General features: G+C 39.3%; 1 protein-coding gene across 1 annotated transcript in view; it reads right to left on the bottom strand.

Annotated features, from left to right (window-relative positions):
• The window catches only part of MKLN1 (muskelin 1, intracellular mediator containing kelch motifs), a 98,252-nt gene that overhangs the window by 6,728 nt on the left and 72,899 nt on the right, over positions 1-18,625 (bottom strand). Inside the window, exons 13-16 of the mRNA XM_009882969.1 lie at positions 10,019-10,166; positions 8,843-8,957; positions 6,068-6,207; positions 3,697-3,799 (exon numbers count right to left, since the gene is read on the bottom strand). Of these exons, the coding sequence (XP_009881271.1) occupies positions 3,697-3,799; positions 6,068-6,207; positions 8,843-8,957; positions 10,019-10,166 (506 nt within the window). The remainder of the gene's footprint in view (positions 1-3,696; positions 3,800-6,067; positions 6,208-8,842; positions 8,958-10,018; positions 10,167-18,625) is intronic.

Genomic DNA, 18,625 nt, shown 5'->3' with positions numbered 1-18,625 from the left:
TTACAGCGGTCATGGGACTGAACTTCACCAGTAGTTGAATCTCAATGTACAAAATCATCTTACCCTCCTTTACTTGGGCAGTACTGGCCATTTTTTGTATCGACTTGATTTCTTCTATAGCCCACTAAGCAGCAGCAATGTTCCGAGTATGATGACGCCCATGTTGAAAGAACAATTCGTTTAGCCTTGTATGTGATCTACTGACGTTTTTGTGCTTTAATGGCACCTGTTTTTTCCTTGACATAAGTACAAAACTTGGAATTCATTTCCATTTTCTATTTTGGCCATCCTTTTATCTTCAAAAGCCTCTACTTCCAAAGTATCACCAAATGCACATCTGTCTGTGTATGACATAGATGAACACCCATGTCACCAGAAATTTTTACACCAACAAATCCCAGTCTTTTATACAACTTTTATCTCTCCATGAACTGGAATACACAAACTTCCACATGCTCTGGGCATCTACCTTCCTTTACATACAGCGTCACAGCTATTAATCCACAGCCAGTATAAAAAAAAAAATAATAATTGACTGATCTGAAAATACTGAACTAACTGAAGAGGTTTAAGCGATTTCAAGCAGAATCACAGTTAAAGAGAACTGGATCTGCATTTGTGGGCAACAGCAGAGACAGAGCTGGCACATAGCCAGTGGCTACTAAAACAAGCACCCATACAATAGCTGTTACTTGCACGCATCTAGTTCACTTTAGAATAAAAAAAGAAAAAAAACCCTATAACCCTATTAACAACCCTAAAATTCACAACAAAGAAATGAAAATCTGGGGGTATGTTCCTACTGTCAATCATTCATGCTACTTTAAACAAAATTGGTTACTAATGCCAAAGCAAGTTTCAAGAACAGTCTGTTTATTTTCTTTGGCATCCGACTCAAAACAGCTGAAGAGACTTGCCTAACAAAGTTAGAAAAAATTACTTCTATTATAAAGCAAGTAAGCCTTACCTCAAAGTGAAATTCTGCTTGTAATATTATCTAACACTACCCATATCTCAGTCCGTAAGTCATGAAGCCGTATAGACCCGTCTCTAACAGAGATGTAGCACAAAGTTGGTGATAAACCTATTCAGTTTGGTCCTTCCCAAGTTTAACAGCTGCCCCGGAAAGAGGGAAAAGAACAGGAGAAGAAAGAGTTCCCTTAAGATTTGCCACGCTAAGAAGCCTTACAACATCCAATGGCTATAGCCAGCACAGAGCAAGTCGATCAGATATACAGCCTTGGGTATTAATTAAGATGATCACAACTACAAATAAAGACAGAGTATGTAGGTGTCTGGGCTGAGACACACAATCAAACTGATGCTTGAAATTTGATACAGAATCCAAAACGCCTGCGTCAGTCCTTTGGAAAGCACAAGAGCTATTTGAAGATGCAATGCCAGAGCAAAAAGCCAACTCGATCTGATAACCGGAAGGTAAATTGACGTCAGCTGGAAATACACCCAGTCACTACCAGTGCAGTAGCTGGCTCAATGCCATATACCTGGCAGATCTGTTCCGCTGTAGGAAGCTGTGGAAGTTAAAGCTTTTTGACCAGCACAACTGGGGGCGGGGGGGCCAAACCCAAACAAAAAAGCCTCCCAGAAATTGTTAAATGATTACAGAATACCCCTGGAACCGAAGCTTTAATTCTGCTGAACGATATTCCGCTGATCCAACAGACCAGCATGATGGACAGAAGCTACTTAATTTTGTTCAGATCAGGCATTAGGCCTGCAGAGAAAGGAATCACAACATATCCACTCTGCTGGATTGAGCTACCTAAGCTCATGCACTAGATCATTAAGGTACAAAACACTAGTCTGTTCTGTGAAAAGGGATAATTTATTTTTTTAAAAAAACCTTTTATTCCATTTCTACCTTGTATGACAAAGCTTCTACTTTTCTCCAAAATCTCAGAGGGTTTCCATGCAGTCAAGTAAATTCTTCATTCTTACAAGGTGGACAAGTTAAATACTACACACTGAACTGGGGATGTCAAATGTAGAACATTAAAGGAACTGCTATGCCAGATGTGCACAATGTGCAGCTTTTACGGCTGCTCCTTTGGTCTGCTGCTGACAGGAGGCAGCAAGAACTAAAAGGAGAGGAGCTTGCTGATCACACCACAAATACTCTCAGTTCAGGCAATAAAAAGGCACAGCTAGCCATGAGATGCAAGATCTCTCCAGCAGAAGTCGGCCAAAGAGAGCTATGGCCTTCACGGGGCATGACAGGGCTACCAGCACACAGGTATGACATGGAGAGAAAGGGAGATCAGAGAATACAGGACACGGTCTTACAGTGGGTGGGAGGGACAAGGGCAAGAGAGCGCATCAGAATAATTATTGTATGTTATAGGTTATTACAGGTACAAACAGGAAGAGTAAAGTGCTACCATACTGGGAAGATGGGGCATAATTGGGCTGAGCCACTTTGAAGCATGCTGCATGGGTTAAAAAAAAAACAAATAAATCTCCTTTTTACCTGAAAAAAAGTGGGATTATCTGTTATCCATCTTCCCTATGCTAGAAATGGCTACAAAGGATGTGAAACTGCTTGATATGGGATAATTTAAATGAGAAATCATCTAACAGAACTTACAGGCAGAGCACTTAAATGTTTTAGTGGACCAGATGTTTATTAAGGCTAAGCAGAATTTGTAACGAATGTGATTGGTTCCAAGATCCTGATAGGAGTTAATATTTTTTCTTAATTATTCTAACCCTACAATTCTATACTGTGCATTGCAAGAAGCATATTCTCCCCTCAAAAGCTTTTAGTGTTTGTATAACGATCTTTTCTTTATCTAAAGAAACAAGTTAAATCCCACAGATTAAGTGATTTAACCCAGAGACTCAGCGCCCATTCTCCTATTGCAGTTTTATAAAAGGAGCTGCTGAATCACTTCAAGTCATTAATGCAAGAAGAGGGTCTCCTCTTAACTCATGAACACAAGAACGATGGTCTCCTCTTCCTCATGTACCCGTAAGGAGCTGAATGCCTGTACATCCAGCCAGCTGCCCCAAGTCCCATGTGGAAATTAATGGCAGAGTCAAATCAACCACCTTATCTGACATTTTCCCCTATTTCTTTAATCCTTTTTGTAAAGCGACACGTACTGCAGTAATGGAATCAAAACAGGAAATGGGAACAAATTCCTGGAACAAATAAATGAACATGCATACTGGATAATATTCAAAAGGCAAAGGAAATAGAAGTTTAAGGTTAGCGAGCAATGTATATATACAATCTACTTCCAGAAATACTTATCATCTAGAGAAAACCCTTTTTCCCTCCCCCAGAGCTATTTAATATTGACAAGCCAAAAGGCAGTGCGAATAAGTTTCTATTCGCTTTCTACCACACAACCAAACTACAGACTCGTGACATTTCAGAGAGTTTACATTTCAGTTAAAGCTCCTAAAATACACACCAGTACATCGGAATTAAAACAAAGGCCTAGTCTTTACTATTGTGAGTACAAAAGCTATTTTATCTGGAACGGCAGTTGTAAAATGACTTTCTAAAACAGTATGATCTTTAGTGCGGAGAAATATACGATATAGCAAAGCGTCATGCACCGGTAGAGCTTTTTCAAACTGAATACAAACAAGGTTTAAGAGGCTTAAACTTCCACCTGAGAACACAGTTTATATTTCTTTATAAGTAAGACAAAGATTGTTCATCACTACCTCTTTTGTCTCCTCAGGGTCTGAGTGATCCACAGTTACATACAAATCATTCTGCAGGTACTTCAGTGCACTAAGAGGGTCAGTCTGAGCTTTCTCTTCAAACCTACAAAGAAGAGACAGAAAACATGATCTCAACCATTTCCTTCAGGGCTAAGTACTACTATTTTTGTGTGATTCTGTGATTTCTACAAGGAGCAAAACCTATCAAATGGAACTTTCAGCCAAATACTTCCAAATAAAACAATGTTAATGGCAGCTCTGCCTCATATTTGCTGGAGTATCTGCTTTCAAGCCAGACTGAAACAGAGAGGTAGGGGTTTTTGGGGTGTAAGGGAGTTAACAAGGGCAAAGTATTATACTCTTACCAAAAATGTTCAAAACCATATGTACATCAACTTCTTAAAACATAATTATCAAACATTTAGTACGGTGTGTTTTCCACAAATAAAGTAAGGTATGAGTAGCACCTCATACGAGGAGCACAGTTCAGACACAGGCAAGCCTCGAGCATTCCAGTCCCAGGGATATTTACATTCCTGATGACACAGAAGCATCACTGGAAGTACAGCGATGGAGAATGCTCCCTGCTTCTGCCAGACAACAGAAAAAGGGACGATGGGATGAAAACCTCTGGATTCAATGAATACTGCACCTTAATATCACCTTTGGGAAGAGCACATGTACATAAAAATCCTGTGCAGCTCCACCAGTATTTTCTCATTTTCTTTTAACGAACAGAAACTGTAACTTCTGTGAATTCCTTGAAGTTAATAGAGCCCTTAGAAACTTATTCTGGGCTCAGCATCCTCAGCGAGCAGAGCTACTTCCCTGCAGCACCAAGTCGGGTGCATAATCCTAGAAAGGATGAGGTTTAAAAAAATATCTATTTTTTTCCCCTATCACCTATCCACCGAGTGCAGTATCACACTGTTTGTCATCTCTGAATCACCAATACACAAGATTAAACATCCCCATGAAAACAACTCAGACAATTCTGGATTCCAGCGGTGAGGACTCTAAAAACCATGTTCTCAGTTACTTAATTGCCTTGTATCAACTGTCTTACAGGAATGCAAGATATTTTATTCACAATATATTTCAGTTACCTTTAACAGGGCATAGCTTTTCAAACTGAAAGAAGTCACGCTGAATAGATTTAACCATATTGTTATTTCTTCATTTAGGTCATCTACTTGTCTATTTATACTGTAGTGGACATCCGTAGCCCAAATTTTGAAATTGTCTAAAAATGCAAGTCGTTGAGCCAGTGCGTGGAGCACAAAGACTATGACTGGTCACATTCGGCTCCTTAAAACGGACCCCAATAAATGGGAGCATGGTGCATAAACCCAAACTTCTGCCAGACAATATGCACCAGCATTTCCTTGGAGGGCAATTTAAGCAAGTGAAAGCAAGCAATCCAGAGATGTCTCTGGAGTCTGTGCAGCTGCATTTGCATACAACCACACGTGGGTTAATAAGCCTCCCAGATTACTGGGCAAGACCTTTATTTGTTCTTGTTGGTATTCACATCTACCGCTTGGCTAATCTGCAAAAGGCATCATCCAGCCACAGTGATTACAAGTTGGGTATAGCAATTTGATTGCTGCCTCAGAAGTAAAATACCATCAGTAAAAAACAACCTCCAACTCTTGGCAGAACCTGATAACAAAGTATTCTCACCAAGAATGCAGAAAGAGCTATTTATTAGCTTCAAGTAATTTGCCGGGTTTTGAAAGGCTGTCTCACTGCTGCAATTTCTTGCCTAAGGCAACACTGTAAGCTCGATTTTGAAAAGCTCTTGCCCTTAATAGCAAACATAAGGCAGTTCTGAAACATCCAGAGTGCAAGAAGCATGACGGTGCAGCTGAATTCTGCATAAGTGAGATCTTTCAAGTGTTGCTGAATGAGAAACTCTGATGACCTCACCATGACTGAGTTTCAGATGTGCAAAGGAATCCAGCCCCCAGACTTCATTAGCATCCTTGCGAGCTGTTACTATCTCCTAGCACAGTGTTTCAGAAACATACTCCATTTCCTTGGGAGGTGACAGTACCAAAACGTATGTTGATGAGCAGAGTGAAAAGGGAATCTAAAAATTCCCCATGACTCCACACACAATAGCCAGATTTTTCTAGTTTTAGAATAACATAGTAAAACCAGCATAAAGTTAATTTTGTAGTTTATCCCTGCCCCACTGCTTATCATTAAAATAATTTTAAAACATTAAAAATAATAAAGAAACCTGCAGACCACCATATAACTAACGAAGTGACATTTCCCAAAAGAGTTTCCAAGATACTCAAGTCGTAGCAACTTAAAAAAAGACACTCTGAAAAAGAAAATTGCAAAACATCTTTTGTTTCTATACCTGTGCTTTCTTATGAGGTATTTGCAGTGTCTTAGCAGGTATTCCTTTGAAGGTCGACAGAGCTTCAGAGACCAGAAATCATCTAATCTCATCTTTGGAGAGCAGGACTTACCAGGATTCCCTCCAAATAAGTAATGAACCTAAGCAAATGAGAGGCAGATCAAAAAGTTGATTGTTTGTATACATCCACTAAATAAAGACTATTTACTAAGTCAGCATCTTTGGAGAGGTTTATTCTGGAGGGAGAAAACTATGCCTTTTAGACAAGCTGCTCCATCTTGTTATTAGCCTTACTTTGTCCCTTTGGAGATGAAGAAAGTACTCTTAAACTGTTTATATTTTAAGATAATAAAAAAGCTGCACTGTTAGAACCTCCCTCTAGCAGATTCCCGAGATATTTATAAACAAACATCCACAAACCATGTGATCTCTTTCTTTAGGAAAAACCGATGAGCATGACAAATCCTTAAGCACATAAGACATGAGCAGAAAAGAAGGATCTGAGCCAACTCCTGCTGCCCTAAAATACTTGATGCAAACAATACTCAAACTGATGGATTACCAACCTCTTCTCCAATCTCCTCCTCAAAGACTCCAAATTCTCATTATCATGAGCGGCTAAACTAAAGCACCTGTATTAAGCCCTTATCTAATTTGGAGATGAGCAGATTATACCCATATAATTGTGAGGTGACTCCACCAATCACACATTTTCTTTGAAGATACAATTATGCTTATAAGGGAGACTCAGAAAAAAGGGACTTTGCAGCCTAATGCTCTGGCTCCAGTCAGAGCACTGTTGGTGAAGCTGCACTACTAACGCACCACAGTTCAAAGAGCCTTTTCCTTGAGTCAGTGAAGACCATTATCTTCCCCAAAGACAAGGGCCACTGGCAAATTGACCAGGAAGTGCTAAAGATGCTCAAAGTACAGTGACAACAAGCCCCGTCCAGCATAATCTTGGAAGACGGCCAACAGGCCTGTGTCCCCACACGTCCCATGAACTCTACAGAGCCTTAATTTGACTTGCAGAGAAAAATTATTTCCATGGTCTATGGAAAGGCAGGTTTGCCTCACCCCGATACAGCAGCCCAGCTGTAAGACACTCAATACACTACCTGGGCACAAAGGAAAGAGGTAACTGAATAAAGAGTAAAGCAAAAAGCCAAAATTGTAATACTAAAAAGAACTGAGGAAGAAAACACCAATCTTAGAATCAGAAGTCACAACCATTACTGTGATTGTCTTAAAAAAGAGTTCTAGTATCTCATCCTGAGATGACAATCATATAAATATTAAATATACCTGTATGCAAAATTCTTTTTTTTTTTCCCCAAGATAGCTCAAATGAAGTAGTCCTTAACAGCCATTCTGACAATTTCAGGATAAAACACCTTTGTAATGCACGGCTAGACTTACACAGAGACAAATCTCAAGAAAAACTGAAATGTTAAAAAAAGACTGTTTATTTCTTCACTTTATTTTTCTTCACATCATTTGGCATTTCAGACTCTGAACTGTTGACATTAAACATGCCACAAAGGGTCTTCAAATACTGAGGTTAAGAAGTCCAACAGGCTACCTTTCTCTACAGCTTTAAAAATAATCACTCAAAACAATATATTTTGCATCCCACTGATGTAGGCTCTCCTTATTTATATCAGAGGAGTTTAGAAAGGTCATTTGAACAGAGGTTTCTAAAAATAAGACTCTTCAAAACAAGTACATCAAACAGCTCTTCAGATAAAGCTGGGCAACTGCCATGATTCAGCAACCTTCACAGTAATTTATAAAATACTACTCTCAATCTTATAGTACTTTAGGCTTAAAAGTAAGCCATTAAAGGCAGAACAGGATTTACTGTCCAAGATTAATGTCCACGAGGAGGACAAACCATACAAGTTCTCTACACAGAAGTTGTACTCATTCTTCCTTAAAATCCCCCCATCTCCAGACTTTTGGGCTAGTTGGGTTTCCCAAATTCAGTTAACATCCCACGGAATGATAAGACTAAAGTATATTTGTCTTTTTCAGTTTGACTGTTTCAGACTAAAACCAAATTTTGGAAACAGTTTATTTTAATTACGGAGTATCTGTGAAAGTTACGTCAGTGTGTCACAGTAATTTAAATTCATAGGTTAATGAAGTTACAGTAACCTAATCCATGGGTTTGTGCTTTATTAGTTAATACGCACAAACCCCTAAGTCTACCGAGCAGTCATGTATATTACAAACAATTTTTAGTCTATTTAAGCATGAACACATCTATTCAAATCATACAGTGCTAAAGAATGACAGTTGCTTCTGACGTGCAGGGCAAAGCAAGGTACCTCTGTTAGAGGAGATTCTTAACAGTGATTAGTTCATTCAAACACACTTCTTCCTAAAAATGTTGGTAACTATTTGTGACCATTTAGTCACTAACAGGTTGTGAGATTAAGTCCCCGAAAATAATGAACGAAGCTCCAAGTGTTCTCAAGTACAACAGCTAGGAGCTAGCCGCTTGACAACTTTGTAGAGGTTTAGTATATCCCATGACAGTATTTTGATTTCATCTAGGAGCTATCACGTCTACTTTACATTCACATAAAAAGTAGCTTAGCACCTTATTTCAAAAGGTGATAATAAGCTAAATGAAATTTACCCACCACATTAACCCAAACACTAACACTACACAAAAAGCTATATTCATTGTACCACCTTTGAAGAAACAACTACACTGGAAGAGCAGTAAGACTAAAGAAAATTGCCATATATGTAGCTGGACCCTCATACCTTGTGCAACTCATCGTACACCAGTTGATGAGCAAACCTCGGGCAGGGCTCCTCTTCCTGAAGGCTTTTACCTGGATTCTCTTTTGCTGCTTGGTCATTTTTATAGACACAAGACCTGAAATGCAAGGCAGGAAGTAATGATTAGTAGTACCTACAGGAAGTAGAAAAAGTTACTGAAAGGCTATGATGTCAATTCGAACTTTTTGGAATATAACACCAAAGACTTTCTTACTTCTCTATATATTGTCCTCTATTACCCCATTCTCGCTCTTAGCTCTGCAAAGAAACCCATCCAACAACCAGAGAAGGTCACCTTGGCTGAACACAGTCCTCAATCATAAGCCAAACAAGAAAAAAATTCTAAAAAAAACTTTTATCATGAGCTTTGAATGTATCTTTAGATATTGCATTATTTGCTAGCAGAACTGTCAGCATGAAGTATGTTTTCAACATGGAGAACACCATCTTGGACACAGCAAAGCTACACGCCAGAAATTTCAGCAAAGCTAGCATTTCAGTCACCGATTTCCAAGCAGACTTAAGTTGTTTTTTCCAACTGAAACCCCGTTTTAAAAAAAAAAAACAGCATTCACACCCTTCAAAGTGATTGGCCCCACATTAGAAGAGACCTTGAACACAAAAACGCTGCCAGCTCTGGAAAGGGGCAGTGGCAACCAGCTACCAAATACCGTGCAGCAAACAAACAAGGAAATATTTTCGCAGAATACTGGCTCTAGCACTGCATGCAGCCTGGAAAAAGCTGAAAGGTCTAGCGCGAACACTTCTCCATTACGGTTCATATAGCAGACCAGTTTCCTTAGTTTTTAATAACTAGTACCATGTACACTGCTATTAACTTACATTTGACCGAATTTGCTGAATCCTGGACTTGAACAGTTCGTCCAGGGAAAACTTCTTATAATGGCTTACTTCCCCTCATCCCCTCCACCCGCCTCCAATAAAGAGGTTCACATGATTTCTCTCCCTCATTTGGCTTATTGCCGTGGTGTTCCTGAAGACTATGGGAGAAAGAGGTGCCCCAAGGGAACTCGGTCGTCTTCAATATTACCATTCCACAGTTGTAAGAGTTTATAGAGCTACCTGGGAGACAGGATCGTGTAGGATTGCTTTCTAAAGAAAGTCAGTGTAGAAAGATCATCCCTTTCATTTACTTACCAGCTGTTCCTCACAATGTCATAAATCCAGAAGGAATTCCTTACATTCTCTTCCCGCTTCTCCTTGTCTTTACTGAGCCCTGACAAGACGTGGATTTCGTTCAGTTCTGGATCAATAGTAGCCCTTTGAGTGAAACCCGTCATTGGAACTGACAAAGAAAAAAAGTTACACACTGAAAACAATGGAGGATACAAGAAGGGATACAAGCGTGAGATAAATGCATTTCCCTCTCCTTGCAATTCAGCGGATTTTCTAATATCCATGCTACAAGCATGAGACTTCACATAACTATCTCTTCGGTATTCTGGGATAAAGTTCATTTTGAGTTTAACACCACTAGCTAGTTTGTACATTTTCTTCCTTTTAATTATTTTCACCTCTTCATCCCAAAACTTGGGACTGAGTGATCTCCAGCTGCTGTTTTCTATAACCTCCCTCCTCCACAGCAATCTCATTATTTACCACAACTGAAATGGCACATCTCAAAATAGGAGGCGTGCAGAAGTCACACAAGCAAACAATTTGCTTCTTGGGCATGGCCTCCAAAGCTGGGCGAGAAGGAGGAGGAGAAGAAACATCACCCAGAGGACGACTCCTTCCCTGCTAAAGACAAGTCCAACGCAAATTCTCTTCTTCTCCTTCCTATTTGTGACTACTGGAAAGCACAAAAACCATTCCGAGAGCCTACGGAAAGGCATGGGCAGAGCTATTTGGGAGCCTACCATCTCAGAAACAAGGATTGAACTGTCTCAGGATAGAGCTAGATGATCCTTGTAGATATGAATACAGCGATTTTGTTATTCTCTCATCCGTAAAAGGAAGCACTGGTTCCCGAAAGCTTAATTGCAAAAGCTGGGAAACTCGGGGGGGAAGAAATCAAGATGAACTCAAGATTACATAGCTCACAACCTTGCATCGCTTCCTTTAGAACAAAGATGTCAAGGAAGTTTTTTTGTATTTTCTAAATAGTTGTGGTATAATTAACAAGCTATTCTTCTGTTCCACCTTCAGATTTAGAAATATGGTGAAATACTGAGGATTCCAGCAGTTTTCATCATAATTCCCCGAAAAAAGGTCAGCAAATTTGTTTGGCAGTCCTTTTTGTTTGTTGTATAATTCCCCATTTCCTGTTTCCCTAGGCAACCATCCTTCCAAAATGTATTTGTGAAGAGCACGTGATCTTTGTTTACAGATCCTGTTTGTCTCATTTCTCTTTCTGGGTCAGTTTACAAAGGCTGGTAAAGGTTCCTGGCCTTCAATCAAGATTTTGGCATGAAAAATTCTCAGAACTCTTGTATTTTGCAAATTCTTCCCTGCAATTAACTGCGAACTGCACACATGGCCTAGAAAACAAGCCCTACGCTAATAAACCATTTAATATTGCCGTTTAAGAACACACAAAACGGTATTTTGCAAGCCCATTCTGTAATAGGTTTCAGTCTCCAATCTTCTCATTTGGTAGGCCAGGAAAGTAATAAATAGCGATTAAAAAATTCTGAGCAGCATTTGGTTTTCTCCAGTTTAAGCCCCTACCAAAATATTTAGCAAAGCCAAAAACCCCAACCATTTCATTTAAAAAAAAATAAAAATAAAATGCTTAACTCTTACATAAACTTCAGTAGCAACTGAAATATATTCAGATAATTCATTCTCAGAGTCCTGTCAACAAAATCCTCGCTTATAGTTTTACAGAAAAGCAGGAGGCAGAGCCTTTGGAGCCTTCAGCAGCATAAGCCTGCCTATTTTGACCTCCAATTTTGCCACAAAGTTTCAAATGAAAATTAATTCAGTTTATAAGCAAATGGGTGGCAAAGCAGAGGGAAAAAAAGCAGGGAACAATGCTGGCACAACAACAACTACATACCTTGTCTTAGCTGCAAACCACAAGGAGGTTTTTAAATAAGACTAATGAGTACTGTGAAAGTCACCCAATAAGGAAATGGAGAACAAAAATACAATAATAGACTAAATATCATTAATTTTTGAAAAGTATCATGTAATGTGTTTGCTTGCATAGTCAGAGACTGAATCATTGACCCCAAAGTATTAAAATCAGGGCATATTTGAGACTTTTCTGGCAGGAGAGCCATCTAAATTTGATCAGCAATGCTAATGTACATGGAAAATGTCTTTGCAACCCTATCTGCTGCTTTGAACATTCAAGACCATGGCGGGTTTTTAGAAAAAAAGCATGCAAATCTTCAGAGCATTAATACCTCAGGCTCATTGAAATGAAAATTATTATAATCATGAGGAATACGGTTGCTATATTACCATTGATACAGAAAGCACATGAAACTTGTCTATAGAAGTTACACCCCTCCTCCTGAAATGTTGTTAAATAAATGAATTTTGTATCTAGTTTATGCTCGATTTCCTGAAGCTGAAATTATTGTTTAAATGATGAAGGAGGGAAAAGCCGGCAAAGTTCAGTGCCTCTGTTTTTTCACTCTTGATAGCAAGAATAGGATTTATCCGCAGTAAATGCAAGGAAAACCAAAGTCAAGTCAAGTAATTTCAAGGTTCCCTCAGTTGTACGTGAATCTCTTCTTGAGACTGTCTGAAATGCAGAATGCCTAGAAAAATAATATATCAAAAAATATATATCCCTACACTTAGTAAGGGCATAAGATGAGGAGCAACTGACAAACTCTTTGACCCATCTAAGCAACTGCTAAGAAACCATATTTAAGTTCTGCCTTCGGCTTGACAAAATGGACATCTAGTCTTTTGCAGAGGAAGACCGAACTAGAAAGTTCGATACAATATGATTAAAAAAAACACTAGACACTAGACAACACAAATTTGGCAAACAAGTCGATGAAAATAAAACAATGAGGAAATAAGGCAAGCTACTACAGAGTAAGAGGGAAATGCTGTCATATTTTAAATCCAATGGATGACATCAAAAAGATGTTTACCAAGGAAGTCTGATCCTTGACAAAGCAAAAGGGCTACATAAAATCCTCATGACTGACAAACACTTCCACTAGGGGGTAAGAGAGCTTCACAATGTGCAAGTGCAGCAGACTTGCAGTAAATGCTGGATATAATTCAAACGATTGTGGTCAGCATATTAGAGTGGGACACAGGCTGTAAACTTGTGAAAGTACTTGTGATATTTAGCTAACAAAATCTACATCAAGAAGGAAACTTAATTCTGCATGGGAGACAACATTGCCCCCGTGACAGTAACTGATTGCTTAGGATATATATTTTTTTACATTTTAAGACTCAGAGTAAAATGTCAAAAACAAGAAAGGGTAAGAATCAGGCACAGTACTGCCGATGCATTCACACTACTATTCACAGTGTACTAGATCCATGGGGTGCATAAAGTGGTACGGCTCCACAGAAGCTCCCTCTCTCTTCTGCTGCTTCACATAAATGTACATGTAAGTCAGCTTTGGAGCAAATCTCCACCAATATCACAACGGTCAGAGCGCCTCTCAGGCCCGACATTCACTCAGGTCAGCTGTGGGATCCAGCTCAAAGGACATAAAGCAGTGACTGAGGACTTAGCCCTGATTGTTTTGAACATGGCAGTGGCTGACACTATATGATATTAACTTGGCTCCTATGACAATACGTTACTGACTGCAGAGGAAAAGCAGTACAGAGACATTACTGAACACAACACAATCCCCAGAAGTCTAGTAGATGGTGAATGTTTTTCTTGCACCACTGTGTTTTTCCCCCCCTTAATCTCATTAACCAGTCCAAGGCAGAAGGGGAATAACTAACTGAAAGTAAGACCTCTCTCCAGAACTTAACATTTTCATTTATTTTTATATAGCAAAACTAAAAAGCTTATGGCCTCAATATTTGAAAACATTATTCAGCCATGCAGGCCTTGAGTTAGCAACCAGTTATATGAACAAGTAGCAACTCCTGAGAAAGCTTCCATGAGATGCTGTACAACGTAACTTCCATTTAAATAAAATAAATGGGAAAAGCTTTTATAGAAAAGTGACACCTAATAGTGCAACAGATATGTTCCCACTACTACAGTCCCTACTTACAGGCATTTATTTGATCATACTGATCATTTCAGCAAGCTGAATATTTTTTGGCTTGTATGTGCAAACAGCTACAGTTGTTTCAAGCACAATGCTGGCTGCTGCCAGTATCTAAGCAAGAAAACAGAGCTTTCACAACACAGAGTTTGCAAAGCAGTAAATCGGAGTTCAGAGAGATGTGGTTCTCATAGTACTAGACAAAAGTTTGGAAATAAAATCTCATCCCTTTCATTTGAGGGGATACTATAACATGTTTTTCAACTTGCTTTGAAACACAGCATTGGCATAACAATGATATAAACCTTGTGGTCTACAGGACCCTTCTGATGGATTCATGAAGTATAATTAAGGGAAGCAAGTTCATTGACAGCCTTTTAGTGCCACCAAGTTACGAAACCATCAGAACACGTTACTGCTAATCCCACTACAAGTGACTTGCAAGTATCCTCCCTCCCTGTGACGCCTCGTGATTAAAAATATAGGAGAAAGCTACATCACATGGATATGGCTGTTCACTAGAACCTGGAACCTCCCTGACGGATTAATTTAAAAGAAAAAAAAAAGCGGTAGGTCAGCGAGTTGCTCCATACCACTACTTATAATCCATATAAAACTGAAGCAACACCTCCCCTGAACTTTAATGGTGCAAACCCTGATGAATGATAGAGAAAGCATGCAGGCCAGCTGTTGACACAGCAAGATAATGATTATCCTCTTGGATTTTTCATGATGAGACTGCGTTTGGCAGTCAGCCAAGGAGCAGCTAAGGAGACCATTTGTACAGTTTGGTTGTCGTCCTGTTGAAAAAGCAACAACCCCATGTCCAATGCGCAGTTCTCTCCCAAACAACACATGATTTTAGAAAAAAAAAAAACAAAAAACAGGTCAGTTAGTAAATCTGAATGGAATTCTGCTGCTATGCCATCTCTGCAAAGCATCCTTAGGGTTTAGTGACTGCCTGCTCCCCCCCTCACCTTCACAGTAGGAGGAAAGTATCTTGAGATTGGTTCAGAGAACACCTCACAAGATGAAGAGTACATAAGGTCCTTCACAAAACAAAGTGTTTCCGCAGCAAGGGACAGGCTGACTCGTAAGGTAGGCCTTAAACTGAACCAAGGCAAAACACGTCAAGTGTCAAAAAAACAATCAAAATGGGATATTCAGACTACTTGTCTGAGTTGGAAGCTGGCCATGTGGGGCTAGCTTTGTTTTCTATTTCGATGACTGTTTTCCTGACATAGTCTTGTTTTAAACCAGGAGTTCCCAGACTGGGCTGTTTCGCCTCTGTCCGTGGTACTTACTCAGGAAACTCAAACCTCCCGTCTGTCAGGTGCACAGTTCTGGAATGAGCGCCTGCCCCAGCAAGAGACCTGGAAACTTCACTGGGAGCTAAAAAAATATTTGCAGTTTGCCCGTAAGAACTACCCCACCATTAAAAGAAGCCACAAGAACGTTTAAGGCTTGCTGTCATTTGAATTTGGAAGTTACTCGATGCCAAGGGATATAAGATGATCTTGATTCTCTTGTAGAAAGAAATTCTCCCTCTGACCAACAGTTCTGACACCATCTGAGTCAAGACCAAACAGGGTTGTCACAGGAACCTTGACCACAAGTGTTCCCATTAGCTCCCTTAGACCTGAAATGACTGCCTGTTATTAGTCATGGATTGTGTGCTAAGCAAGCAAGGCAAGCTGTCAGTAGAGCCTTTTGAAGGCATCTGATACTGGTGGCATCTCTAGACCACATGTATGCTTCAGAGGCACACTGGCATATGCATGTTGGGTTTTGTTGGGGTTTTTTTTTGTTGTTTCTGTGTTGTTGGGGTTCCCCCCCCAGTAATTAAAAGCATATAACTGCTCTAAGGGTATGTCCATCAACATACACATTTCTGCCTCTCCGCCAACCACAGGCTCTTCAGCTGTACTACACTTCCTCCAATCTGTACCACTACTGCTTTTCTTCACATCCAACTCATTATCACAGCTACATTCTCATTTCCTCAGTCCCACTTTGTCCATTCTCCAGATGAACTAACAAATTTCTGGCTTCTAACAGTTACCATGCAGCAGAAAAATAACCATCCCTAATGGCCTAATTTCGCTGTAGTGCCCTCCTTTGACAGCACAGAAAAAGCACTATTTTTTTTTTTGATGCAGTGAGCTGCAGAAAGAACCCATGCTCACTGGCAAACGCATTCGGCAGACACGAAGAGCCAAAACGCTTACACATGTTCGAAGAAGATCGAGTCAGGAGACATTTCTAGTAGGCAAAGCTGTGTGCAAACCCATCTTTTAGAAACTGTACCTTCATCAAATTTAAACTTTTTGGAAAGTTAATAAAAAAAATAATGAAAAAAGCACATCTAAAATTGCTAAAATTATTGTTCTTTACTCCCAATTAAAAAAAACCTTAAGTGATACTTATCAACCAATATTCTCTCAAACACATCACCTATACGAGGATCAACATCAAACACACAACTAAGAGCAAAGAAACACTAATCAGCATAAATATCTTATCGAGGAGATGAGAGCAGCAAAAGCAACACAACATTACCATAGTTTTCTAGCACTGCAACAACTCCATATTACTAATATTCCTTAACTATCGATTTTACTACTACTTCTTAAAATCTTCTCACTACTGTAACGGAAATTTTAAACAAATGCACAAATTAAGTTCTTTTAGAAAGGGTAAAAATCAAAATAGCTCAACTAAGAATAGAACTGAATGCCACATGCGAGCCAGGAACAAAATGTAATCATGGGACTTTATAGGAACATTTAGGTCAGGCATCCTCAACTTGACTCATCACACCAAGCAGCTTAAAACTTCACAGCAACCAGTAAGGGAATCACTTTGTTCGTACAGATCAAAATGGTATATCACCACCTAACAAGAGCACAATAAAGACTTGCTTTTTGGGGTGAAAATAGTGCTGTCAGCAGTTGCTGTTTGAATGTACCAAGCATTTTGCTCTCTTCCTGTTAGAATGCAAATAATCCTAGCATTTTCTTTCAAAAGCAAGGGAAACGTTCAAATTTGTATGTTGACTTTCTACACACAGGAGAACATTAAACTGAAAATTTTCTCATTAATTATTTCCAATGAGTCATTTTCTTACAAAGTCTACTATTCACCACTTCAGGGCCTGTACGAATGGGGAGGAGGGCTAAATATTACAGTCTCATTTGCTTAACCGAACCTTGCAGTTAATGTACTTGCTGAGAAGCAGAGCTCAGTATCTTCTCCAGCCATAAGGCAAGCTCGGTAGCTTTAAATCTAAGGTAGACAGAGATGTCTGCTTACAGCCACATGTTTTAAAGCTTCTGGCTATAAAGAACTGTAGTTTTAAAAAAGCAAAATGGCAGAACGCTAGCAATTTCATGGCAGGGGGGGGAATCAATTCTTTAAAAGCTCTAAGGACAACCAGTGCGTGGGTGTGTGTAGAGCAGCATCAGGCAACATGCAGGCACCTTAATAAAGGAGACTGTCAACAATACAAGCTAGTTCTTTCTTGGAAGCACTCAAGTAAACGACTCAAGAGAATAAGAGCTTGGGTACTTTTCTCTCTCATTGGCATAACTAAAGTAACGAGCAAACAATAACCCATAACCTTCAATAATTCACTTCAAAAGTTCAGCAAAATTACTAGCTAAAAATTAAGCCTGATCAAAATAAGGAGGGCAGCCTAAACCCAAGATAAATAGGCTTCCTAGGATTTTGGTAACCGGAAGAAGATAAAACAAGATTGGGATTAAATATACATAACATGAGAAATATTGGTAACTTCTCTCCTACAGTAGTACACATTGCAACATGAATTTCCACTTCTGAGCTGTATGCTGAAAATCAGGATATTTGCAACACAGGAAAATGATGTGCTTATACATGCAGAAACCCTTTTTGGAAAAAAAAAATAAAAGAACATTCTTTATGTCATTTGAGAAGAAGAGGCATAAAATCAGTTCTTTATGGTTGTGCTACAATGCCTTTTGGGTGTTTTTAAAGGTTTTTGGTATGCCTGGTATATATAGCTCCAGTGGTATGAACCAAACAAGAATGAAGCCTTACTCCTTCCTAATTTTTTTAGCTGCTGCCTTATAATTTAGTCCAACAATAACAGTGCAACAGGTCTCATCTTTCTAGTCAGCTCCTGCAAGGCCAAATAACCTCTGCCTCTCTGCTCCAACTCTCTGTCTCCGAGCATCCTACCGGCCTTTCTGCATCTCGAACCAAGCACATTATTTCTATTTTATGGCACCTTTCACTTGGTGAAAACTAGAAAAAAAAAAAATTGCTTTCTCCTTTTCTGGCTTAAAGAAAAACATTTTTTCAGCCTTTTTTTTGTCTTAGCTAGATATTTTTAGTTCTTATTTTGCTGTTTTTTTTTCTTTTGAGGTGCTATGTGGTTTCATGCATCAATTATTTGTATTGTGCTGAAGATGGTGAGTGTCAAATGACAGGAAGGACAAAAGAGCTGGCATAAGTTTAACCTATATACTGTGGAGTTTACTTGGGTACGTAGGGCTAGTTAAGGATGCTAACCTGATACCACGGGACACTGAAGCTGGCCTTTCACCTACTT

This window comes from Charadrius vociferus, unplaced genomic scaffold (genome assembly GCF_000708025.1).
Source record: "Charadrius vociferus isolate BGI_N301 unplaced genomic scaffold, ASM70802v2 scaffold32, whole genome shotgun sequence".
Classification (NCBI taxonomy): Eukaryota; Metazoa; Chordata; class Aves; order Charadriiformes; family Charadriidae; genus Charadrius; species Charadrius vociferus.
Note: the sequence above shows the minus strand (reverse complement) of the source record. Positions and strands in the feature narration are given on the sequence as shown.